Source organism: Triturus cristatus, chromosome 2_2 (genome assembly GCF_964204655.1).
Source record: "Triturus cristatus chromosome 2_2, aTriCri1.1, whole genome shotgun sequence".
In the NCBI taxonomy this organism is placed as follows: domain Eukaryota; kingdom Metazoa; phylum Chordata; class Amphibia; order Caudata; family Salamandridae; genus Triturus; species Triturus cristatus.
In genome coordinates this window covers 757361936-757386527 of record NC_140582.1, presented here as the reverse complement: position 1 = coordinate 757386527, position 24592 = coordinate 757361936, and the positions used below count along the sequence as shown (strand labels likewise).

At 48.0% G+C, this 24592-nt stretch overlaps 1 protein-coding gene across 7 annotated transcripts in view; it reads left to right on the top strand.

Moving 5' to 3' along the window:
- The window catches only part of ZDHHC2 (zDHHC palmitoyltransferase 2), a 555886-nt gene that overhangs the window by 487438 nt on the left and 43856 nt on the right, over positions 1-24592 (top strand). For 6 of the 7 annotated variants that reach the window (XR_014978173.1, XM_085642023.1, XM_085642022.1 and 3 more), the window contains 2 exons: positions 1251-1363; positions 7099-7178. Coding sequence is in view for 6 of the 7 variants with exons in the window: in XM_085642023.1 (XP_085498149.1) it covers positions 1251-1363; positions 7099-7139 (154 nt within the window). In the remaining variant the exon portion in view is untranslated. The remainder of the gene's footprint in view (positions 1-1250; positions 1364-7098; positions 7179-24592) is intronic. The other variant, XM_085642020.1, reaches the window with a different exon arrangement.

Genomic DNA, 24592 nt, shown 5'->3' with positions numbered 1-24592 from the left:
CACGTCGTGACCCACAGACGAGCCAGCCAACAGCTCTAGTGAAGGGGGAAAAGCATAAGGCGTTTCCAGTACAGCTGGCAGGGTTAGGGATGACAGGGTAGGAACCAATGCCGGGAAACCCTGAGGTGGCCGTTTCTCCAAAGGAATTTTAAGGAGTTCAATAGATAACCTACGCTCGGCGCGCCTCTCCGCCAAAGCGATCTCTTTGTCAATATCTTGGGTTACCCGACTAAAGTATTTGTCTAGAGGACCCAAGATGGCTGACCCCACCTCGGCCTGAGTAGAGATCTGGGCAGTGGTATTTGAAGGAGAAGACATACTTTGCAGCCAACGAGCTTTAAAAAGAACAATACTATATAAGCAAACACCAGAGATCTCTAGATACAGGGAACGTACTGTAACAAGTAGTCAGAAGGCGCAATGTCAAAGAGCGGGCCCAGCCCAGCCTCCTTCAGCCCCTGACGGCCACAGACGGTCCCGCCCTTGTCCCGGGCTTCTCCCGGGACGCTCCCGCCCCGCGCAAGTAAGCACCACTGTTATAGGTCAGACGTGACACGCAGGGGGCGGGGCTGACAGGGAGAGCGGGCCAGGTGTTCTCAATCGGCCAGGCAGGGACTCCTGGGAAATGGAGTCCCTGCAGAAACGCTCGCAGCCCTGCCCAAAAGCCCCAGCACAACACAGACTGCACAGCCTCTCCACAGATTCCCCAGCGGCAATTCCGGCGAACAGTGGGCTCAGAGACAGTACAACAGCCCAAGGCCAAGAGTCCAGGAGCAAGGGTCCATCAGACGCACTTTCTAATCAACATTGGATCCCGCAGGTAAGAGGCAGGCAGGCTCTTTAACACACTCTGTGCGCAGGGGGCGGGGCTGACAGGGAGAGCGGGCCAGGTGTTCTCAATCGGCCAAGCAGGCACTCCTGGGAAATGGAGTCCCTGCAGAAACGCTCGCAGCCCTGCCCAAAAGCCCCAGCACAACACAGACTGCACAGCCTCTCCACAGATTCCCCAGCGGCAATTCCGGTGAAGCGGGACCCGCGAAGCGGGTCCGGCGAACAGTGGGCTCAGAGACAGTACAACAGCCCAAGGCCAAGAGTCCAGGAGCAAGGGTCCGTCAGACGCACTTTCTAATCAACATTGGATCTGATAACTTTATGAGATGCTCAAAGTTGCTACCTAAACAAAGTTGTTACATAGAGTGTTGGGGTCAGTGAGAAGATGTTACTGTGCTTTTATTTGTTTTAATCCACAGGGTTGAAGGGCACCCCTTTCCTGCAAAGCCTTTGCGAGAGTCACAAAGCCACCTTCTTACTGATACGCAGTCCTGGACAGAGAGCGTTGGAAACAATGAAAAGAGTAAACTTGGTAAGGTGAAAATTACTGCATAGTATTGTGTGTGCTACTATGAGGACATGCTGTGCTTACAAAAAAACAAAAGAATGAAACATTACGTGTTAGCCACTTGTTCTCCTACTGCTGTGATGAGCTGGCCGCTGACAAGCTAGGATATCTCAGGTGGTTAGGGCAATAGCTCTTCTTGATCATCCTTTATAATATTTTATTAATTTAATTTTATATGGAATGGGCTTAACCCCAGAGGTCTAAAGGGAAAGAGTATGCAAAAGGTCTCTGATGTTAGGGGCTGTGCAATGAATAATTATTTTAAGCAGGGGGCTTAGGTTTGGGACATCTGTTAAAATGGCAATTTAGGCTTTACTCACTGCAACCATAAACAAGGTCAGGTTCAGCTTATGAAAGGATGAGAAGTGGGAGTGGAAATTGGAGTTGTATTTGGGGCAGTGCTTCATTTATAAAATAAATATAAGTGCCAGGGCCCTCGTCAGGAGGCCACTTCAGCTTGCACCCCTTCCAGCGCTGCCACTGACACTATCAATACAAATACTAACCATCACACCCTACACGTGTGACAATTCAGACTATTCCATGCCCCCACAGCTATAAGAATGGCTTTGGCCACAGGTATTCTCTATTTTTAATGTGTAGTGAATTATTTACAGCTGTTGTTGTGCTCATCTCTAAATTAGACAGACAGTGCCACCATGTTGCAGGTTGTCATAAGCACCATTGTTGACAATTAAGTGCCGGCGCCGAGGACCGGAAATCACCAGCTCAAATTAAGCACTGATTTGGGGGCAAGGGAGGCCTCCTTCGGTTGCGTCAAGAAGTTTGAAAATCCCAGAGGTGCAGAATGGGGTTGAGCAGTGCTTATTACCACTCTCATTGTCATCCCTATTTTGGGGGAAACGAGTTTTCTGCAGAATCGGAATTCCAAGTTGTAGGAAGGACAGTAGCTCACCCCACGATTGTCCTTACACTTTGGTCACAGGGAAAGGAAGCCTGGTGAAAAATGTATGCACTTGGTGAAAGAAAGAAAGAGAAAGAGAAAGAGAGAGAGAAAGAGAGAGAGAGAAAGAGAGAGAGAGAAAGAGAGAGAGAGAAAGAGAGAGAGAGAAAGAGAGAGAGAGAGAGAGAGAGAGAGAGAGAGAGAGAGAGAGAGAGAGAGAGAGAGAGAGAGAGAGAGAGAGAGAGAGAGAAAAACACTGGGGTGAAAAGGAGGAGAACAATAGTAAAACAGTGATAAAGGGAGAAAGTATGGATGAAAAGGAACACACAAAGTGAAAAAAGAGGGAGGAATTGTAAGGTGGTGGAAGAAATAAGGATGAAGGTAGAATCAAGACTGAGCTGCCTTAGTATTCAGTAGCCTCAGCGTTCAGAGTTGCTGGCGGTGGGCACCTAAGAAATAATTTGGGCCTGGGATTTATTCGTTTTCTTTTCACACAAATTATGCACTAGTTACTCCGAATTCCAAGCTGGAACATTAGGAATGATGCAAGAATCCAGCACGTGGTAATTACCTTACTGGCACCAGCAGCAGCTCCTCCACTGTGGCGGAGAAGCTTCGCCCCCCTTCTGAGAATCAACTGAGGGAGGGAAAATAAAATTATAATAAAACTGTTTTATTATCATTTTAGTTTTCTTTCCGCGCTCGAGCCTGCAAGCCAAGTCTGAGCGGGGGCATGATGAGAGCAGGGGGAGGAGTTGTGCACACTGTAAGTGCGCATGATGGTTTGGCCGGCTGGCTAAGGCCGGCCAAACCGTCATTCACACTTTGATCTCTCACCACAGAACTGTTTTGTACAGCTGGGTCGAGTAGAGGCACAGGCTCCTAGGACCTCAGCAAGCATTAAACAAGCCCGCTCAGGCCAATCACTTGTGAGTCCAACTCCATTATGATCAGGAGAAAACCAATAGTACACTACCGCTCTCAGCCAGTGGCAGTTGGTGACATCAAAACACAGTGGGGAAGGGCACTACATTCATTAAAACACACCTACATTAAACAATTACAATAAAACTAATTAAAATAAACATCTATGAAAGAAAAAAAAAAGGTACTTACCTTATCCTGCAGCACATCTTCGACTCATTTCATTACCTGGCTTCAGACTTCTCAGAGTTTGAGGTGACATCAAACAGCCATCTACCTTATCCAATCCAGACGCTGCACTCATGTTGTGAAGTAGTATGATTGAAGCCTCTGGATTGGATGGAGCAGGCTGCCTGCTCTCCAACCCAGGTGTCTAAGATAGCATGGTTGGAGCGGTTTGAATTGTGCATGTCTGCCTGGCCGTAGGAAGATAGCCGGCCAAACCTACATGCGCACTATAAATTATGATAAATGATGGGGCCACTCCTCATTGCTGCCAATCAGAGGGAATTCTCCAACCCCACATCCATAGTGAATGAAACCACCCCCTCCCAAGAACTGTGTGAACTGGCCGACTTCTTTCATGACAAGATCTCAGGCATTTGTGAGAACTTCAAAGCCCAACCCACCACTGCAGACAGCATCAGCCAACTCACATCCACAAACCTCGAAAGCCTGGTCACATGTTGGGATGCTCTCACTACTCAAGCCACAATCTTCATCATGACCTCTGTACTCTCGAGAGCACCCATGGATCCATGTCCCCACCACATCTTAAACCTCAGGAGCAAGACAATTGGCGACAAGCTCAAGAAAGTTCTGAATGCCTCCATCACCATGGCCTCCTTCCCTGAGGACTGGATACACGCTGAAATGAGGCCCATCCTGAAGAAACCATCCGCTGGCCCAGCATAACCGAAGAACTACCGGCCCATCTCCTTGCTCCCCTTTCCGGTGAAGGTCCTCGAAAAGGCAATCAACTAGCAACTCACCGAACACTTGGAACACTACATCCTCCCTGACCCCTCTCAATCCGGATTCCGAGCCAACCACAGAATTGAGACAGCCTTGATTGCAGCCACCAATAACATCAGGGCCCCGTCCTTGAACATGGAAAAACAGCCAGACGTGTCAGCCGCCTTCGACTCTGTCTCCCATCACATCCTGATCAACAGACTCCACCAAATCAGAATTGATGTAGATGCACTGAAATGGATTACATCATACCTCACCAGTAGAACCCAGAGAATCCGTCTCCCACCGCTCAGCTCAGAGCCCAAGATCATCATCTGCGGCGTCCTACAAGGATTGTTTCTCAGCCCCACCCTGTTCAACATGTACATGACCCCCCTGGCCAACACCATCAGATTGCATGGACATGACATAATTTCCTACATCGACGACACCCAGCTCATACTCTCATTGTCAGTGGACCCCTCCACCACCAGACCCAACTTCCACAGATGTATGATAAACATTGCCGACGGGATGAAGGACAACTGTCTAAAGCTCAACATGGACAGACCATGCCCACAACCACTGCATCATCTTGGACAGCAAGTTATCTATGCAAAAACAGATAAATGCAGTCTCATCCGCCTGCTTCCACACCCTATGAATGTTCCTTAAGATCTTCAGGTGGCTCCCAATTAACACCATAAGGACTGTCACACAGGCCCTCATCACCAGCAGGCTAGACAACAGGAACACTCTCTATGTAGGAATCACTGCACGCCTCCTGAAGAGACTTCAGACAATACAAAACTAAGCGACATGACTCATCCTTGACCTGCCGAGATGGACTCGCATCACTCCACACCTCAAGAAACTACATTGGCTTCCAATCCAGAAAAGATGCCAGTTCAAGACACTCGCATACTAAGCCCAGCACAATGAAGGACCATCATGCATCAACAAACAAATGGCCTTCCACCAACTGACCAGACACCTGCGATCCACCTCCCTCTTCCTCGCAGACACCCCTGTATCCGGCGAGCCAGCAGCGAAGGGCGCTCCTTCTTGCACCTGTCAGCCAAAGCCTGGAACAACCTCCATCTGCACCGTAGGTCCACATCATCACTCCAGGAATTCAGGAAAGAACTTAAGAAGTGGCTGTTCAAATTAAGTACCATAAAGCAGCTAGCTTTATAAATAAGTCCTGATTATTTGATTGAGTGAGTTTTATTTTCTTGTCTGTCCCGAGTGCTATTCCCCCTTTATTTAGCTCTCGGCTCATCCATTGCTTCCTCCACCCCTCCAAATTTCACTCATTTATTTTAATGTTCACCCATGGTCCACAGTTGCTCCCCTACTCTCCCCACTTTGCACTCCATCTCCAGTCCCTCCCCATTGTTTTCACATCCCTACATATCCCTCCTTTTGTTTAATGTTCCTCCCGCAACCCCTGCTCCTCCATTGCTCCCCTGTCCCTCACTCTTGATTATCTTTTTTAAAAAAAACATTTTGGTGAGCCTCTCCATATGGGTTTTATTTTAATAAACCAGTTTACAGATGACCACCGATGATGCCCATTAAAAGGCAATTTTTTAATTTAAAACAAAATGCATGAAAAGACTGGGGTTACCACTGCAAGAAAGTGTTCAGCGGTCATGAGTCGTAGCTCAGCCCTTTATGTGTAGCTGTGGCAGGTATTCCTACATCTCCCAGCAGTACAAAACTGAGCCAGTGCGCTGGATGCTGTAGGCCATTTGCTGTTGCAAAGTCCTGTAAGTCGCAGACTTACCCTCTCTAAGGACTGTGATACAGCTGTTCAGCAGCTACTGAGATGTGAATCACTATGCTGGGGTCTGGCTACTGCAGTATAGCATGATTTTATTTCAGGTGCTGCTGTGGAAGGACTCAGGGGGGCTGCATGACATGGTGCCATGGATGAGTCCAGCATCCTTAGGAGGCACAGGCTGCATGTCAGGGTAGCCCATTTGTTTCATATTGCCAGCTTAGCACACTGCCACAAAGCACTTGACAAGGTCCTATTTCCCTTTACTGGAAAAGGTAACAAAAATATGTTCTCACCATAGATATTTATGTTTCGTAATACTCCACAGGTATGATGTGTGCATGCTAATTTCCCAGAGACCACACATATGTCTATTTCATGCTTTAGAAAATTAGTTAATGCATCTGCATTTCTTTAAAATGGTGCTTCTGATTTCCTTCTGCAGAACAGTTCTGAAGTTCACATTGTGCGCTACAGAAGCACTGCCAAAGAAGAGAATTTGGCCTTTTAATTCCATAAACTGTTGGCTTTGCCAAAGCTTGTTTATCGTTTACATCAGTGCAAAACCTAATGTAATATGAAAAAATATTCTTGTTTATTACGTTTTGTCTAGTATTCCAAGAAGTTATGCAGTAATATCTGCTGCACTCTTTTTTTTATCCTTTCGAAGTTCTCTATATTTACCTTTTATGTGTCTTTGTTTCTACTCTGGATTCTCACTCCATAAATCAATCACGTTTATTGTTAGACAAAGAGCATTTCAGATATATATTATCCATGTTTTGGTTGTATGACATTCCTATTGTGAGTAATCAAGAGATAAAAAGAGACAAGGGTTTAGCAACACCTATGAAGGTATAGAAGGTGCCTCCAACCACTTCTTTTGTGAGTAAAACTCGAAGTATTCAGGTAGGGGTTAATACAGACCCTGAACACAACCCTGTCTGTAGGAAGCATACCTCAATCCACAACTAATCCACACAATCTCTGTTCATCATTCCCTCAATAGGATACCTCTGCTCCGACAACTACTCAAACTGGTGTTAATTCAATTTGGAAAAGAATATGATAAAAGCAAGTAGTGATGTTTTGAGAACTGTGCATATTAATGGTTTGTATTCGTCTCTCTTCTAGGTATGAGCAACCCAGCATTAACAATGGAAAATGAAACCTAGTGACTCTTCAACGAAGCTTGTAAATGATGAGGAAAGTAGGTCAGTGCATCTTTGAGTATATTTAATAAGCAGTGGTTTTAGTGATCGATCGGAACTACTGACCCATTTTTTTAGTGCAGTAGTTGCTTGACTGCCACGATGCTAGACCCATTTGCTTCTTTTGAAGTGGCCACCGAATTATCATGGCAGGTAATGTTTTCAGACTTGAAGAATATGTGCAGACCAACAAGGGATAATATGCTGTGTCCAATTATTTAGGTATTTATGTGACTCAAACAGCATGACATTAAACCAGTACACAAAGGTAGTACATAGCATGAGATGCTGCTAGAGTAAGAAAAAAAAATGATTATTTGAGGTGCTGCACATCCATGCTGTTCGTCATCAAAGCTTATAAAACGAATCTTTGTACACATTGTAATTTACATTTATCTAAATATAAACATAAAAATGTGTTTTATTTACAAGGGTCTAAAATGCAAGATATATATACTATTTAAATGTTCTCCTTTTAGTCTTGACCCCTATTGCACATGTTTTAATTAGAGTTCTTATCAATACAGTACAAAGATAACTATACAATTAGCGCGAGCGGACCAATTTGGGCTCCACTACTGCTGGAATTATTTGATGATTCAATCTAAAACCATTAAAAAGTTAAGAATACATACAAAATTCTAAAAATCAATTTTTAAAAAACTTTTTAAAACTTAAGCCCATTCCTATATCTTATATGACTGGCAGCTAACAAAAATTTACTACGCCAAATACAATAAATTGGCCTATGTCAGATTATAAAATTCTAAGCGAATCTAAATAGCTGCTGATGTTCAAACTTCTGCACAGGGGCTTAATCCACTTGCGTCTGGGGGTAGCATATGCTGCGCAAAAGAATAGAACATGCACAATACCCTCATTATCACCTAGTGTACACAGTGAGCATTTAGGATATAGATTTCCCAGTAACGGCTCAAACCCAAGTCGGTGAGCCATTTGCAGATGTGGGCCAACCAGGGAAGAGTGACAAATACATCGAAATGCATTAGCTCCCTCAAGGTCTGCCTGTAGATCTCTAATTCCTCCGTTGTCCAAATTCTGATCCAATAGGCCAATAGCCTCCATACAGCTAGATATCCCATTCTTTTTATCCCAATATCATGTGTAAGAGGGATCATCAGGGTGTTTTGGGGAAAACGTGTAAGCATTCTCATGATTTTGTTTTCCCCAATAATAAGAAGCTGTAGATTTTCTCCTCCCCATAGCTCAGTTCCATAGAGTGTAGTTGAATGAGCTCTAGCTTTATAAACTTCTAATGCGGGAGTAATGGCCTTTGATGAGGTGGAGTGCTGTTTCTTCACTACAGGAATAGAGTTCTGCATTAGTATTGTATTTGACTTATTTATTTGAAACTTCCGTGTGAGTTTTGAGTCTAGTGTAACACCTAGATGTACAATATTGGGGACACATTCCAAAAGCACCCCATTCAATGTTAATCTTTTCTGAAAGTTTTTATGTGGATTGATAACCATGTATTTAGTTTTATTAAGGTTTATCTCAAGTCCTTTTGTCTTGCAATACTTATCAAGGCTATCAAGTAAGTTTTGGAGACCCCTAGGTCAGTATTGTGTCGTCTGCAAAGGTGAGGGCACAAATGTAGGTGCCTCCAAGCTTAGGGGAATTGTGTAAAGCTGAGTGTAGATGCTCTACCATGTCATTCACGTATAATAGGGACAGGGTTGGTGCCAGGACACAGTCCTGGCGCACCACCCTCCCCATCGGGATTTCTTCCGTCAGCTTCCCTCCTAGGCCCCAGCGAACCTTCACAAAATTCCCGTCGTGAAGCCTTATGATCTGATCTAAAATCTTCTCTGGGACTCCCTGACTCTGTAATGATCTCCATTAAAGATCTCTGGGAATGGAATCAAAAGCTGCCTTCAGATCTATGAAGGCAACATATAAGTGTCCATGTTTTATCTATGTGTACTTCCAAGCTATACTAAAGAGTCTGAATTCTTGATCTATTGTGCTTATTTCTAAAACCGGCCTGACAAGGTGAGAGGATGTCTTTCTCATCCACCCAAGCATTTAACTTGGCCAAAATTTGTTTGGCATACACCTTTTGGGTAATGTCTATCAGGCTGATAGGCCTGTAGTTTGCTGGATCGTCCCTACTACCCTTTTTGTGGATAGGGACGATCTCAGCCCCTTCCATGTATCTGGGATAGGCTCTCCCTTGGCTATTGCATTGCACAATTGATTCATATATGGAGCCCAAACATCTGGGGCGTGTTTCAAAAGGTCCCCCGGGAATTTTATCTGGACCAGGCACCTTTGCTGACTTTATGCTATCTATAGCTAGCACAGTATCCTCTAAGCTAAATTGAAGGTGTGTAGTATGTGCTTCAGGCAGGGATGCTTCAGTGAGTGTTCGTGAGTCTAAGGCGAGTACATCTGGTGCGGCATAAAGCGTGGAGAAATGTCTGCTCCATGTCCCGGGATCAAAAAAGTGTTCAGTAGTCACCTTACTCCCTTTGTTCCCCTGCGCTAGTAACTTCCAAAATTTGGATTGGTCTCTAGTTTTTGCAGCTACGATGAGGGCACTCCAGCTAGCGTCCTCCCAATCCCTCAGGGCGTTTGTTAGAACTGGGGTCACCAATTCCGACGTGGTAGCTTGGCGCGAGGTAGAAAGGCACCTGAAGGCACTGTGTAAAGCAGCTGTGCAGCAATCACCCACGGAGACTCAATGATGCGCACACAATGAAGGACACCACACCAAGTTGTTTGATAAAACAGGATTCTTTATCTATTTCAAGAAGTGGTGAATCAATTCATTTCCGGAATAATGCAGGTAACTTCAAAGCCACAATAAACTAATTCAGGTCAATAGATCAGTGCTCCTCAAGGTAACAATCAAATCATTCAGGGGAAATGAAGGCAATTCAAAGTAGCAGTCAATTCATTCAAGTAGCTAAACAGACGTTTGCAGGGCATCTATTCATTCCCTCAATTAAATGGAACAGGTCATTGCAGGGCAACAATTAATTCCTTATAGTAAATAACTCAGTGCATTTCCAGGTAACAGTCACATTCATCACAGGAAGTAAACAGAGTATTTCAGTGTAACAACCAACTCAGTCTAGTGCGTAAAACAGTGCATCTCAAGGTAACAATCACTTCATTCCCACCAATGGATTATCAAGGCTCAGACTAGCAATTAATTCCCCCAGGTGTCTACATTCCGTGCGGCCCAAAACAGGAATCCCCTCTTTAATAGGACTTCAGGCCCCGGGCAACAAGATTCTCTGCAGTGGGGTGTTATGGGCGCAACGTTTGCAAATCAGGGCCCACTCACATGGCTAGACCCCCACACTGGGTATGGTCCCCGGCCCAGTCCAGCCTTTCTATTCTGAGGGTTCAGAGGGGCCTGCCGGGCCCGGTTGCAGTCCCCGGAGGGGAGGGGCGGACGCGGGGCTTGCTTGCCAGACAATGGAAACTCCTTGGCAGCCCCTGCGTTTCCTGCCGTCACTCCGCCCTCCCCCCAGGGGGTTTTACCTCTTGGTGGGGCCTCCAGACAAGGCGGGAGCCCGCACAGGCAAAGCGGGCTCCCCGCGACTCCTGCACAAGGCGGGGGCAAGGTCAGGGGCTCCGGGGCCGGCCTCTGCTTTGCGACGTCCTCTTCGTCCTGGGTGCAGATGCCCTAGGCCACACCCGCGTGGCTGGAGACGCGGCCGGCGCCCCCGTCACGTGAGATGGGCCGCACTGACTTCACTGATCCCTTGAAGGCCTCCTCAATACCGCGGCGGCCCTCTACAGGCTTCGGGGCCGCGGCGGTGATGGCACAGCAGGCAATCGCGGCAAGCACCCGGGCCGCGGCGGTGATGGCGGACACAGCGCTTCTCCCTACGCAGAGCAGAGACCCGCGGCGGTGACTTGGGCTTACAGCGCTTAGGGGCCACAGCGCCTCAAAGGCACAGCGCTCGGAAGGTTCAGCGCTTGAAAGGTGCCCCAACTGACTAGTCAGGTTTCCCTCCTTTCCTCTTATACCCCCAGGTCAGGTGACCCTCCTGGAAAAGCAGCAAAGCATAATCCCTCCCAGGACTGGAAGGTTCCAGGAGCTTCCACATAACTGTCTATGGGACAAAAAGGCGGGATGGTAAAGATACTGTATCAAGATGTCCCAGCCTGCTCCTAACCAGTAGTGTGTATATGCAATGGCCACTCCGCAGTAGCAGTGCCCTGTGGCAGCCATGTTGTTAGGAGAGAGCACCTGCACCTCAGCACTGTTTAGCAGTGGTAAGGCGCACAGAGACCTAGGGCCAACAAAAAGATGGCGGCAAAAACGAGGCAACAAGGGCAAAAAAACGGGGTAGACCACCCTAGGGCTGACAGGTCTAACATGCGTCCCCCCCAGCCAGAAGTGGGGAGAGCTACCCAGCCTCTAGGGAGTTCTCATCACTAAGGCGGAAGAACCGAGAGAGACCGTCAGCATTGGCGTGGTCTACTCCAGGTCGATGTTCCACCCGAAAGTCCATCCCCTGAAGGGAAATGGACCACCTCAACAATTTGGGGTTTTCGCCTCTCATTTGCATGAGCCAGCGAAGGGGTCGGTGGTCGGTCTGAATGAGGAAGTGAGAGCCAAAAAGATATGGCCTCAGCTTCTTCAGGGCCCAAACTACGGCGAAAGCTTTGCATTCTATGGTACTTCACTGCTGTTCCCGGGGGAGTAGTCTTCGGGAAATAAAGGCCACTGGCTGGTCTTGGCCTTCCTCATTCAGTTGAGAGAGCACAGCTCCAATGCCATGCTCGGAGGCGTCTGTCTGCACGATGAATTCCTTGTTGAAATCTGGAGTGCGAAGCACAGGAGCGATGCACAACGCGTGCTTAAGGGTTTCAAAGACCTCTTGACAGGCAGCCGTCCAGATGACTTTACGGGGTTGCTTTTTAGAGGTCAACTCAGTCAGGGGGTCCACAATGGTTCCATAACCCTTGACAAACCGACGGTAATAACCCGTGAGGCTGAGAAAAGCCCGGACCTCCGTTTGGGTTTTGGAGGGCTCCCATGCCAAGATGGTCTCAATTTTGGCCTGGAGGAGTTGCACCTTACCCCCGCCCACCAGGTGTCCCAGGTACACGACAGATCCCTGTCCAATCTGGCACTTGCTTGCCTTGATGGTTAGGCCAGCTCGCTGTAGAGCCTGTAGCACCTCCTGGAGGTGCTCCAGATGGTCCTCCCAGCTGCTGCTGAAGACAGCTATGTCGTCCAGGTAGGCAGCGGAGAAGGCCTCTAGGCCAGAAAGCACCTGGTTGACCAACCGCTGGAAAGTGACCGGAGCATTCTTTAGCCCGAAGGGCATCACCTGAAATTGAAAGTGGCCCTCCGGGGTGGAGAATGCAGTTTTCTCCTTGGCTCCGTCCACCATGACAATCTGCCAGTATCCTGACTTCAGGGCGATGGTACTTAGATACTGAGCTGCTCCCAGTCGGTCAATCAGCTCATCCGCCCTAGGGATCGGGTGAGCATCCGTCTTGGTCACGGAGTTCAGGCCACGGTAATCCACACAGAACCGAAGTTCCGGTGTGGTGCCCGGTGGGGCCGTTTTCGGGCACCAACACCACCGGACTAGCCCAAGGGCTGCTGGAAGGCTCAATCACCCCCAGCTCCAACATCTTGGCCACCTCACTCTGGATGCTGGTCTTGATCTTGTCGGACAGCCGGTAAGACTTGGTTTTCATGGGCGGGCTGTCCCCTGTGTCCACGTCATGGGTACACAGATGCGTGATCCCAGGAGTGAGGGAGAACAATGAGGCGTACTGCTCCAAGACCTGGCGGCAGTCCCTCTGTTGCTCAGGGGTCAAGGATGGGGAGAGGACCACTCCCTCCACCGATCCATCCTTCTCTTGGGCCACCAGAAGGTCTGGAAGAGGCTCGCTCTCTTACTCTTCGCTCCCATCCGTCACCATAAGGAGAGCAAGCTTGGATCGCTCATGGTACGGCTTCAGGCGGTTGATGTGGAACACCCGATGGGGTTGTCGGGGGGTCTTGAGGTCGACAACATAAGTGGTCTGGCCTCTCTTCTCCACAATGTCGTACGGTCCAGTCCACCGGTCCTGGAGGGAGCTAAGCTCTCCGGGCTCCATGATCCACACCGTCTGTCCAACATCCACCTCCACCGTCCGAACATTGCGGTCATACCACTCCTTCATGATGGCTTGACTAGCCTCCAGGTTTTCTGAGGCTTCCTTCCACAGCTTGGCCATCTGGCTGCGGAATGCCAGCATATAGCTGACCACGTCACGGGGAAGCTTCGTAGAAGTCTTCTCCCACCCCTCCTTCACAAGACTGAGGGGTAAGAGGACGTCCACTTCTGTCTCAAGTCCTCTGGCAGGCTCCGGATCATCCCCTTCAGAGTCTTATTGAAGCGCTCTACGAGCCCGTTAGTCTGGGGGTGGTAAGGACTGGAGAACCTGTAGGTCACTCCGCACTCCTTCCACATGGCCTGCATGTAGGCCGACATGAAATTAGTGCCCCTATCTGACACCACGACCTTGGGGAATCCCACCCGGGTGAAAATTCCCATCAAGGCCTGCGCCACCGCAGGGGCAGTGATGGTCCTCAGAGGGATCACCTCCGGGTACCGGGTGGCGTTGTCCACTAACACCAAGATGAACCGGTGTCCCGAAGAAGTCGGCGGGTCCATCGGCCCGACAATGTCAATGCCTACCCGCTCAAAAGGGGTACCGACAACCGGGAGCGGTTCCAGAGGGACCTTCAACTTAGTCCCAGTCTTGCCACTCACCTGGCAAGTCTTACAGGTCTTGCAAAAGGTGTCAGAGGCAACTCGCATTCTGGGCCAGTAAAAATGTGGGACCAATCGAGCAAAGGTTTTGTCCTGGTCCAGGTGTCCTGCTAGTGGTATCTCGTGTGCCAATTCTAGCAGAAAGGCCCGGTAGCATTGGGGGACTGCTAAGGCACTTGATGACCCATGCACCGGAGCCTTAGGCTCACTGTAGAGGAGGCCATCCTCCCAGTAAATATGGTAATTGCCGGTCTCTTGGTTCGTCGCTTGGGCTTCGGCCTGCCACCGCATACCTTCAAGCGTGGGGCACTCTCTCTGTGCCCGACAAAATTTCTCCCGGGTAGGCCCTCCTTCCACCTGCCACTCTGCAGGGGTTGGCAAGTCCCCCACAGGAACAACATCCACCTCCGCGGACTCCGAGGTCACCTCCGCGGGCTCCCCATCCATCTCGCAGGGTACGTCTTTCACAATGTCCTCTTGACCAGTATTGGGCTGGGCCCTTGTTCCAGGCTCCACCCCGGGTTAAGTTCCTTGCCGGGCAGCTATGGACCTCGTAACCACACAGGTCCACCCTGGTAACCCCAGCATCTCAGCATGAGCGTTGAACTCCACTTTCTTCCAGGCGGTATGTTCCAAGTCGTTTCCAAGCAGACAGTCCACCGGCATGGCAGGGCTTAAGGCAGCTCTCAACTATCCTGAGACTCCTCCCCACTCAAAGGGAACTTGGGCCACGGGGTAATGACTCTGGCTGTTATCTGCCATTGCCACTGAGTGTAATACTTCAGGAATCACCTGCTCTGGGGACACCAGTCGACGTCTTACCATCGTCATGCTGACACCCGTGTCCCTCAGAGCCTCCCCGTTAACCCATACCCTCTGCCGGTACTTGGCAGTGTTCGAGGGCAACTGTGTCACTGGGACCATCTCTCTATCCCCCAGTGAAACCAGGGTCAGGCCTGTCCACTCACCCCCCTCATCTAGGGACAACTCCTCCCCCAGCGCTACACTAGCCACCCCGGGGCTCTTACCTCCTGTGGGGGCTGGGGTCCGTTTGCGACACTGGCGATCCCCCTTGTAGTGCCCAACCTCCCCACATTCGTAACACCGGACAGTTCTGGGCTGCTGACTCTTGTCAGGGTAAGTGGGTTTCGGTGATCCAGATTGTGGTGGGGAACCTACCCCCTTCCCTTGCAGTCTATTTTGGGGGCCTTTAAAGAACTCCTTCTTTTTATCCACCCCTCTCTCTTCTGGGGTGCGCCCTGTCCGCCTTTCGGGGTGTCTCCCTGGGTCCCTTGTGGGACACCCGAGTCCTAACCCAGGTATCTGCCTCCTCCGCAAGCTTCCGAGGGTCGGTCAGCTTGCGGTCCACCAGGTGTTGACGTAGCTCTGGAAAACATTTATCGAGGAGGTGCTCTCTTAAAAACAAGCTGTACAGCCCCTCGTAATCGCTCACTTTGCTGCCACGCACCCAGCCCTCTAAGGCCTTACGTGCATAATCACAAAAATCCACCCAGTTCTGTGTGGGAAGCATATGGCTGTTGCGGAACCTCTGTCGATATTTCTCTGGAGTGAGACCAAACTTCCTAAGCAGTGCCTCCTTCATGACAGGGTAATCTGTCCGCTCCTCTCTGTCTAAGGTCAAGAGTGTGTCCCTTGCCACGGGAGGCATGTACCGGTATAGGCCACCCCCCAGTGACTCTCAGGCACCCCATGGGCTACCAAGGACACCTCATATGCCGCCAACCACTTATCTATGTCATCCCCGACACTAAAACTGGCCACCACCTCCTTCGGTAGATAGAACTTAGGCTCTCGTGGAGCCTCAGCGGGTACGCTGCCAACATTCCTTTTGCCTTACGCCCCTAGCTGCAATGCCCGCAACTCCAACTCCTTTAGGCTAAGCTCATGCGCAAACTTCCTCTCCTCCATGGCTAGCCTCTTCTCCTCTCCCTCCTTCTCCATCCTAGCAAGCTCCAATCTCAATTGCCTCTCCTCCCGCCTGTCCTCGTACTCCTCCACCGACACACTCCCTGCTGACACACTGCTGCCTGCACTGGAACATCTCCCTGGCAACACATTGTCACAAATGTCTACCTGCAGTAGGTCCAACTCTCCTGGAGTGCCCGGTTCCCCTCGAGCGTCCGGCTCCCCCGAAGCGCCCGGCTCCCCCTGTCCCTCGTCCCCTGTCCTCCCCGGGTGGGCCAATACCCATGCCCTCAAGGCTTTCTGAAGCTCCTCTCTCTTGGCGCCTCGCCTGACAGACAACCCCATCCCCTGACAGAACTCCTTCAGCTGCGCCACTGTGTACATTTCTAGTTTGGCCAGCTCGAACACCATCCTGACAGGTGGGGCCTCAGACAATTCAAGGGAAAACACTAGGACGTAGGCAACAGTTTCAAAACAGGAGCCTATACACTCAATCAGACAGTGAAGGGCAAATTGTTAGGCTTGCGATACAACAGGCGTCCAATTGCGGCGCACACTAAATCCTGGTAGGGTGCTGCACAAGTCCCTATCCCACCGCTGAACACCAATGTTAGAACTGGGGTCACCAATTCCGACGTGGTAGATTGGCGCGAGGTAGGAAGGCACCCGAAGGCACTGTGTAAAGCAGTTGTGCAGCACTCACCCACGGGGACTCATTGATACGCACACAATGAAGGACACCACACCAAGTTGATTGATAAAACAGGATTCTTTATCTATTTCAAGAAGTGGTGAGTCAATTCATTTCAGGAATAATGCAGGTAACTTCAAAGCCACAATAAATTCATTCAGGTCAATAGATCAGTGCTCCTCAAGGTAAAAATCAAATCATTCAGGTGAAATGAAGGCAATTCAAAGTAGCAGTCAATTCATTCAAGTAGCTAAACAGAGGTTTGCAGGGCATCTATTCATTCCCTCAATTAAATGACAGGGCATTGCAGGGCAACAATTAATTCCTTATAGTAAATAACTCAGTGCATTTCTAGGCAACAGTCAATTCATCACAGGAAGTAAACAGAGTATTTCATCGTAACAACCAACTCAGTCTAGTGCGTAAAAAAATGCATCTCAAGGTAACAATCACTTCATTCCCACCAATGGATTATCAAGGCTCAGACTAGCAATTAATTCCCCCAGGTGTCTACATTCCGTGCGGCCCAAAACAGGAATCCCCTCTTTAATAGGACTTCAGGCCCCGGGCAACAAGATTCTCTGCAGTGGGGTGTTATGGGCGCAACGTTTGCAAATCAGGGCCCACTCACATGGCTAGACCCCCACACTGGGTATGGTCCCCGGCCCAGTCCAGCCTTTCTATTCTGAGGGTTCAGAGGGGCCTGCCGGGCCCGGTTGCAGTCCCCGGAGGGGAGGGGCGGACGCGGGGCTTGCTTGCCAGACAATGGAAACTCCTTGGCAGCCCCTGCGTTTCCCGCCGTCACTCCGCCCTCCCCCCAGGGGGTTTTACCTCTTGGTGGGGCCTCCAGACAAGGCGGGAGCCCGCAAAGGCAAAGCGGGCTCCCCGCGACTCCTGCACAAGGCGGGGGCAAGGTCAGGGGCTCCGGGGCCGGCCTCTGCTTTGCGACGTCCTCTTCGTCCTGGGTGCAGATGCCCTAGGCCACACCCGCGTGGCTGGAGACGCGGCCGGCGCCCTCGTCACGTGAGATGGGCCGCACTGACTTCACTGATCCCTTGAAGGCCTCCTCAATACCGCGGCGGCCCTCTACAGGCTTCGGGGCCGCGGCGGTGATGGCACAGCAGGCAATCGCGGCAAGCACCCGGGCCGCGGCGATGATGGCGGACACAGCGCTTCTCCCTACGCAGAGCAGAGACCCGCGGCGGTGACTTGGGCTTACAGCGCTTAGGGGCCACAGCGCCTCAAAGGCACAGCGCTCGGAAGGTTCAGCGCTTGAAAGGTGCCCCAACTGACTAGTCAGGTTTCCCTCCTTTCCTCTTATACCCCCAGGTCAGGTGACCCTCCTTCAAAGGCGGCAAAGCTTAATCCCTCCCAGGACTGGAAGGTTCCAGGAGCTTCCACATAACTGTCTATGGGACAAAAAGGCGGGATGGTAAAGATGTCCCAGCCTGCTCCTAACCACTAGTGTGTATATGCAATGGCCACTCCGCAGTAGCAGGGGCCTGTGGCAGCCATGTTGTTAGGAGAGAGCACCTGCACCTCAGCACTGTTTAGCAGTGGTAAGGCGCCCAGAGACCTAGGGCCAACAAAAAGATGGCGGCAAAAATGAGACAACAAGGGCAAGAAAACGGGGTAGACCACCCTAGGGCTGACAGGTCTAACAGCGTTCATTCGTACTCTTTTGTAATTTGAATTTTCTGTTCTGATCTGGTTTACATCTTTAGATTTTAGAGCCCCCAAGGGTCTGCGTTTAACATTGGAACATTCCTTATTGAACCATGGGTTCGAGGATTCTGGTCGCGATTTTGGTTTATTGGTGTTCCTCTAGGTTTTGGTTAACTGTATTTTTTTAATCTCAGACATTTTTTGATGGATCTGGGTGAACAGTATGGACCCCAGACATGACTCTGCGTAGCCCGTTAGTAATTTGCAGAAGTTGTTATATATGTTAGTGAGGAGCTCAACCTGATCTAATATTGTTGGCCATTTGACAGATCTCCGATTGTTATTTATATGCGAATCTCTTCTCTAAGGTTTGTTGGATTCGATGGACCAACTCCCCGCTAGATCTAGGCATAATGGGAAATGATCGCTCTCCCATCTTTTATCAACTCTAAAGTCTTGGATTTTATTCCAGTATGCTATGCTTGCCATCACATAATCAATGTGGGAAGTGGCATTTCCTCTAGTAGAAGTGTTCGAACACCCATTGTCTGAAGGGAACCGCCCATTGCATGCCCTTAGCCCTCTTTCAATGGGAAAGTGCAATATTTGAGTTGCAGATGTAGAGTACGCCACCTTTTTGTTTGTTGTAAGTAGTGGAATTCCCCTGGCCAAATCTTCCTCATGGAAGATCGTGTCCATTCCGGACATCGGTTCATAGCAGCAGTTAAAATCGCCGCCCACCAGGACTGCTCCATGTGGCTCAATGCTATCAAGCACTTCCTCAAGATGTCAGATACTCAATGCTTCCTTTGTACACCCCGTTGGTCTTAGATATATGTTAAAGAGGTGAGTGAGTAGTCTATTTTCAGACTTAAACTTTATCCCTAATATGTCCTTGGAACCAGAGTTCACTATCTCTATAGTGATATTTAAAGTAATTTTCACCCAGATGATCAGCCCACCCGAGGGTCTTCCTCTCTTCGATGGAATGGCCCCTATATGAAAGGTCCTATAGCCTAGTTTATACAAAGGCTCAACCGCCCATGTCTCCTGGAAGAGGCACAGGTCAAAGTTATTAACATAGACCTGCCAGTCTGGGTCAGAAAGTTTTTGATATAGCCCGGCTATATTCCAGAACAACATCTTTAACATTTTCGGGGCTATATCGGAGGGAGGCCTATCGGGGTTCTACTTAGGGAACTATGTCTATTATTGACAGTGTTCATATGGATTGTTAGTGGATATTGTAGATGGTTTCTGTGCAAATGGGCAATGTAGAACATGAGGATCCCGCTCAGGACTCGGGGGGCCTCAAATTTGTATGACTATGTGAGCTTCCCTTGGATGGAGTCCCTCTAGGCCACGCATATAGTCAATCAACTGATTCTAGATTGTGAGTCCCCTCAGGTGCTAACGATAGACTGTTTCTCCCCGCCGCTGATGTTTTTGTTAATCTAAAACTGATTTTTGACTCGAAGAGTGAGTGTGTTCTTAAATTCATAGTTATCAAATTATCTACGATAGTTTTGGCACGAAAAGTAAATTTTATGTCGTCCAGGTTCCCTGTTTCTTGCCGAATGCGTTCAGCTTTTAGGATGTCAGATCTTATTATAGAACGGCATTGACGTTTATTTCTAATCCAGTGCGTGACGTTATTTATTAGAGACTCTTCATCCTCTCTGATTTCATTGTTTAAACTTGGGACATTGGTAAGGAAAATACTATAGGTGTTTTCCCTAGAACTAGTTATGTGTTGAGTTAATTGATAAGATCCCCTTAGATGTTGGCTACCTATAACCCCCGGATCTGGTATGGAGTTTTGGCACAGCCCTTCCTGTCCCCTACGGTTTGGGACGTTTTGTGTGTATGTCTTAGAGGGGTTGTTATTAGGTGCCCCTTGCCGCAAAAATGGGAGCATTCTGGGCCTAGTCCCAAGCTGGTATGTAGGTTATGGTTTTTTGCTGGTAAGGATTGACAAAGATTATTACCATTTGAATAAAAGTTCTTATTACAGGGAGTCTCCATAGGGGCAGGAATGGGGAGAGATCTAGTTGAGCACCTATTCCCTGTTCCTGAGTTCTGATTACAGGTGGCTTTTCCCTTTGGAGGTTTACTATTCCCTTGTGTTTTGCTTGAGATAAAATTGGTTCGAAGTCTGTGGTGTCCAAATATTTCCTTGAGGGTTTTTATCTCGTCTTGTATAATGTCTAATCTTTGGTGTAGGGTAACCATAAGTACATAGATGTCTGTGTTCTCAGTCTGGGTCTCGATTTCCCTACTACTGGCTTTCACATGGGGAGTAACTGGGATTTGCGTTACCTGATCTTCCTCTTGACGGATTTCTAGCAATGAGTATCTATTGTAACAGGGTATTGTCGGAGCCTCATAGTTTGGTAAATTAACTTGGTCAGGTGCCATGGCCCGACATAGCGGTGTCGGGGCAAACAAGCTTGCTCTGGGTTTTTGATTCGGAGAGGATGAAGAAATATGTGCAGCATTCTCACTGTTAGCATGATGGACTATAATAGGATCGATGGGAGGCCTGACAGTGTTTGGCTTGCTCTGTTTGTTATAGTATGAAGATATATTTTTAGTGCCATTAGATGTTAGGTCCCTTTCGCCAGCTAGGATTGTTTCCACTTCTTTTATGAAGTCGTCAAGTGCTGCTAGAGTACAATTATTAGCTGCTGCCTTAGCTGGTCTACTGAGTTTTGCTAGCTTCTTCTTCCCCGTCACAGCCTCTATGACCTTCCTCTTACCCATTATCGCTGCTGTATGCCCCTAAGATCACAGTTCGTTTCAGCTTCCGACTGAGCTACTTAATCAGTCGACCTTTGTAGTGAAGATACAGAACATAGAATAGCTAGATTATGAGTACTAATCACCCCCAGATATAACCATGTATTAGGATCACGACGATCATGGACAGTCAGAGCGTTCAATAAAAACAATATTCCTTTAATATAGTCCTTCCAATTGATGCCTCAAATAGGGACAACACCTGAACCAGTTACTAAGCACAGGGAACAATTGCAACACAGTCCCAAAAGTCCCATATGATTTCGGACAGTGAAATCCTGTATGTTTGGCTTCAGAAACTGCGCATACAAGAGGATCGTGAAAAGGTGAGGAAACAGCAAGTATGCTTTTCTTGGCAGCTGGTCAATTATATCAAAATTTGTAGTTGGATTTCTACATCAAGGTTGACCAGGAAGTAGCCTAAGTTTGCGCGCGCTGTTAGAATTCAGTGTGTGACTGCAGACAGCAACAAGTGCGCAGCTGTCAGAGTCTTACCAGAGTAGCAGAGTTGTAAACTTTGGACTAAAGAGGGGGGACCCAGTCCTGTCTCCTCCTGTCATTGACGGGCGCAGATGGCTCGCGCGCGTCCCGCGCTGCGTGATCCCGCGTCCGATTTTAAAGTGCCTCCAGGCGCTGTCTGCTGATGCTGTTAGTGGGCGCCAGTGAAGCAGGGTAGTGTGGCTCCTGTGGTCCTCCTTGGACCAATGGCAACAGGTGGCGGTAGAGAAGCAGGCAAAGCGGGACCCGATGTTGTTGAGTGATGGCTGAGTGAGAAAACACATAAAAAAGGATTACATATACTATAAACAAGGAAGAGAGTGAGAAGAGAAGATAAGAGCTTGTCCTTGTTCCTCTTATCAATATATCAAACAAATGAGAACAAGCTTGCTACCATTCCAAAGTACTGTCCTACATGTGTTTCACTCGTGTCTCAGACAAAAACAAAAATTAGTGGTGGGAGTGTGCCAGGGCAAGGTCCAGAGGGTTCTGGTATCAAACTTTAATACATTGGCTAATGGGGTAAAAAAACGGTAAGGGAGACTCATCTGTTGAATTAATACGGTTTGCTTGAGATTTGAATTATTGCCTCAGCTGTGTGAAATGGGATGATAGGTTTTGTAGATTTCTATACAGAACATGGCCTGGGAATTGGTTTTCTAGGCCAACTGTCACTGAGGACAGAGGGCCTGGTTTAGAGTACAGCCGAAAGAGTACTCTTTTGCACAGGCAACAAAGTATCCTTTCTGCTGTACTGAACCTCACCTCATTTAGATTCAGTCGGACCTTCAGCATGTCAGCAGCAGAGACTACCCAGTCACATACACCTCCAGTGGCCCGACAGAATAATAAGAGCCCATACTTTTCAAAATGGGTGAACAAATGGCAAGTTTTTACTTAGCTTACCGCCATCAAAACGTGGCAGTAGTCCTCCACAGCATGAGATAAAACTCCCATGGCAAGGGAGGTGGGGTCATTGCTTTTTGTATTTTGAAAAAGAAAATTACATTTTGGATTTTCATTTTGAAAAAAAGAATAATAATAAGGTTGTTGTATAGCTCTGTCATGTTGATGCAAATGTAAGAGATGCCAGCTGGGGCAGCCAACATCTCCAAAGTTGGAGTGCAGTGACTCCATCAGGGTGACGGAGTAAAATACTCTCTTGCTCTACTGGAGAAACTGAACTCTAAATCAGGTTCTCAGTCAATGTACCACCTGAGACAGAAAAATCAATGGACTTCACCCACCCCACAACACACTCGGCATTACTTGAGTGAGATGCAGTTCTAGGTAACGATCAGTTCTGTGAGATTTCATAAGGATAGTTAGTGGAACCCAAACCCTTTTTAATCTTGGAAAGGCCCTTAAGAACACAAGAAAACTAGGAATATATTTTCAAGATTTATTTCAAATCAAAATCCTATCCTAGTGTCTGCAATATGAATAAAAACAAGTAAAGTAGTGACAACATACTTAACATCAGGGTGAATAATTAAAAAATATTGTAGCATTGTGATGAGATCATAGAGCTTCTTTACCTCAGTATCTCCAACCCCACCTTCCTCTTGGCTAAGTAAGCTACACATAGCACCAAAAGAGGCCTATTTTGAATTTCAGGGATCGTTCACACTCCCATAGCTCTTCTGGACAATAGAACCAACATTCAGCAAAGAAACAACATCTGCTGTTTTTGTCTGCATCTGCATGTAGGCAGATAAGCCATCCATGTGAAGGCTAGATGTGCTTTCACAATAGCCTTCAGCAAGAGAAGGTGATTAAAGCTCTGTATGACCCGAAGTTTCAAATCCTTGGTACGAATTTCCTCCCTACCTTATTACATGCTGTTCTCGTTTATATATTGTTTCTGAAAACTGTTGAACATTTTGAGAATAAACAATAAGTAGCAAACCCCTTGCAGCTTTTCACCTACTTGCATTTTGTGAAACCTTGCCTATAGTTTAAAAACGATAAATGAGAAGTGAAGATAATCAAGTTCTTTCAAGCCTTATTAATTCTTTAAAAACAACCACTGGAAAAGAGAAAAGCTTGAATATATCCAAGCGTGCTTAATTATCGTGTTGCAGGAAATAACAAAATGAGCAAATGTGCATTCTTATTTAAAGCATACACCTGTAATTCAAGAACTGGGATACCTAGAAGAGAAAATATAAGATGGTTATAGCAGGAGGTTATGGATGTATTGTTCTAATGTTCATTAGTTGTTATCAAGGGGCTGTGGTTGTGGTAGTAATGAATGCTCCCATTCGCTTTTAGGGGTTGAAAAGTATCCCTAGATTTGTACCTGAAGTGGATCAGGTTAGATTATTAGGAGGGATGTGGCTAGAGTTAGGTGGGGGATGAAGGTAAAGGACGAGGGAATGAAGAGTGCTACATGAGTGAACTGAGGGATCCTCCAAATTCAAACTGCAGTGAGGCAGTCAGAGTTGTGTGATAGGTGGTAAGGCAGGAAAGCATGAAAGGAGAAAATATTTGCTTATTATCTGCAGAGAGAGGGTAGGTGAAAACCAAAGAGGAGATGTCGCCAGGAGGGGACCCCTTGAGGAACACCAACATTGAGATTTGCTGATCACCTAGTATGCCATTCCGTTGAACAGCAGCATTCAGAGCGATATAAGAAAACGACTGAAGAGCTATGTTCTAAATGCCAATGGACTGGAGGAAAAAGTGTGATGTAGGTGTGTCAAAAGCTGCAGATCCAGAAGTGATTGTGGCAGCCAGGAGAAATAAAGTTGCCAACAAGAGTGCTGCTTCTGTTGAATGGAGGCCACTGAAGAGGAACTGGAAGAAGCTGAGAAGGTGGTAGGTTGAAGGTCTGGAGGGAAGATTTATCATTCTTTCACGCAACACAGCAAGCCACCTTGCTGTGCTGCGTGAAGAGGGATGAATGTGCCGTATTTACTATTGTATGGCACATTCCTGTCCTTTACTAGTGCTGGCACACTTCTGGTGGCCTAGCACCAACGCAGGCACACTTGCGTCATGTTCCAAGGGTGCCTGCGTTGTAGGTAGGATTGTGTTTTTGTTGGAAGGGAAACCTTCCTGCATAAAAACAATTC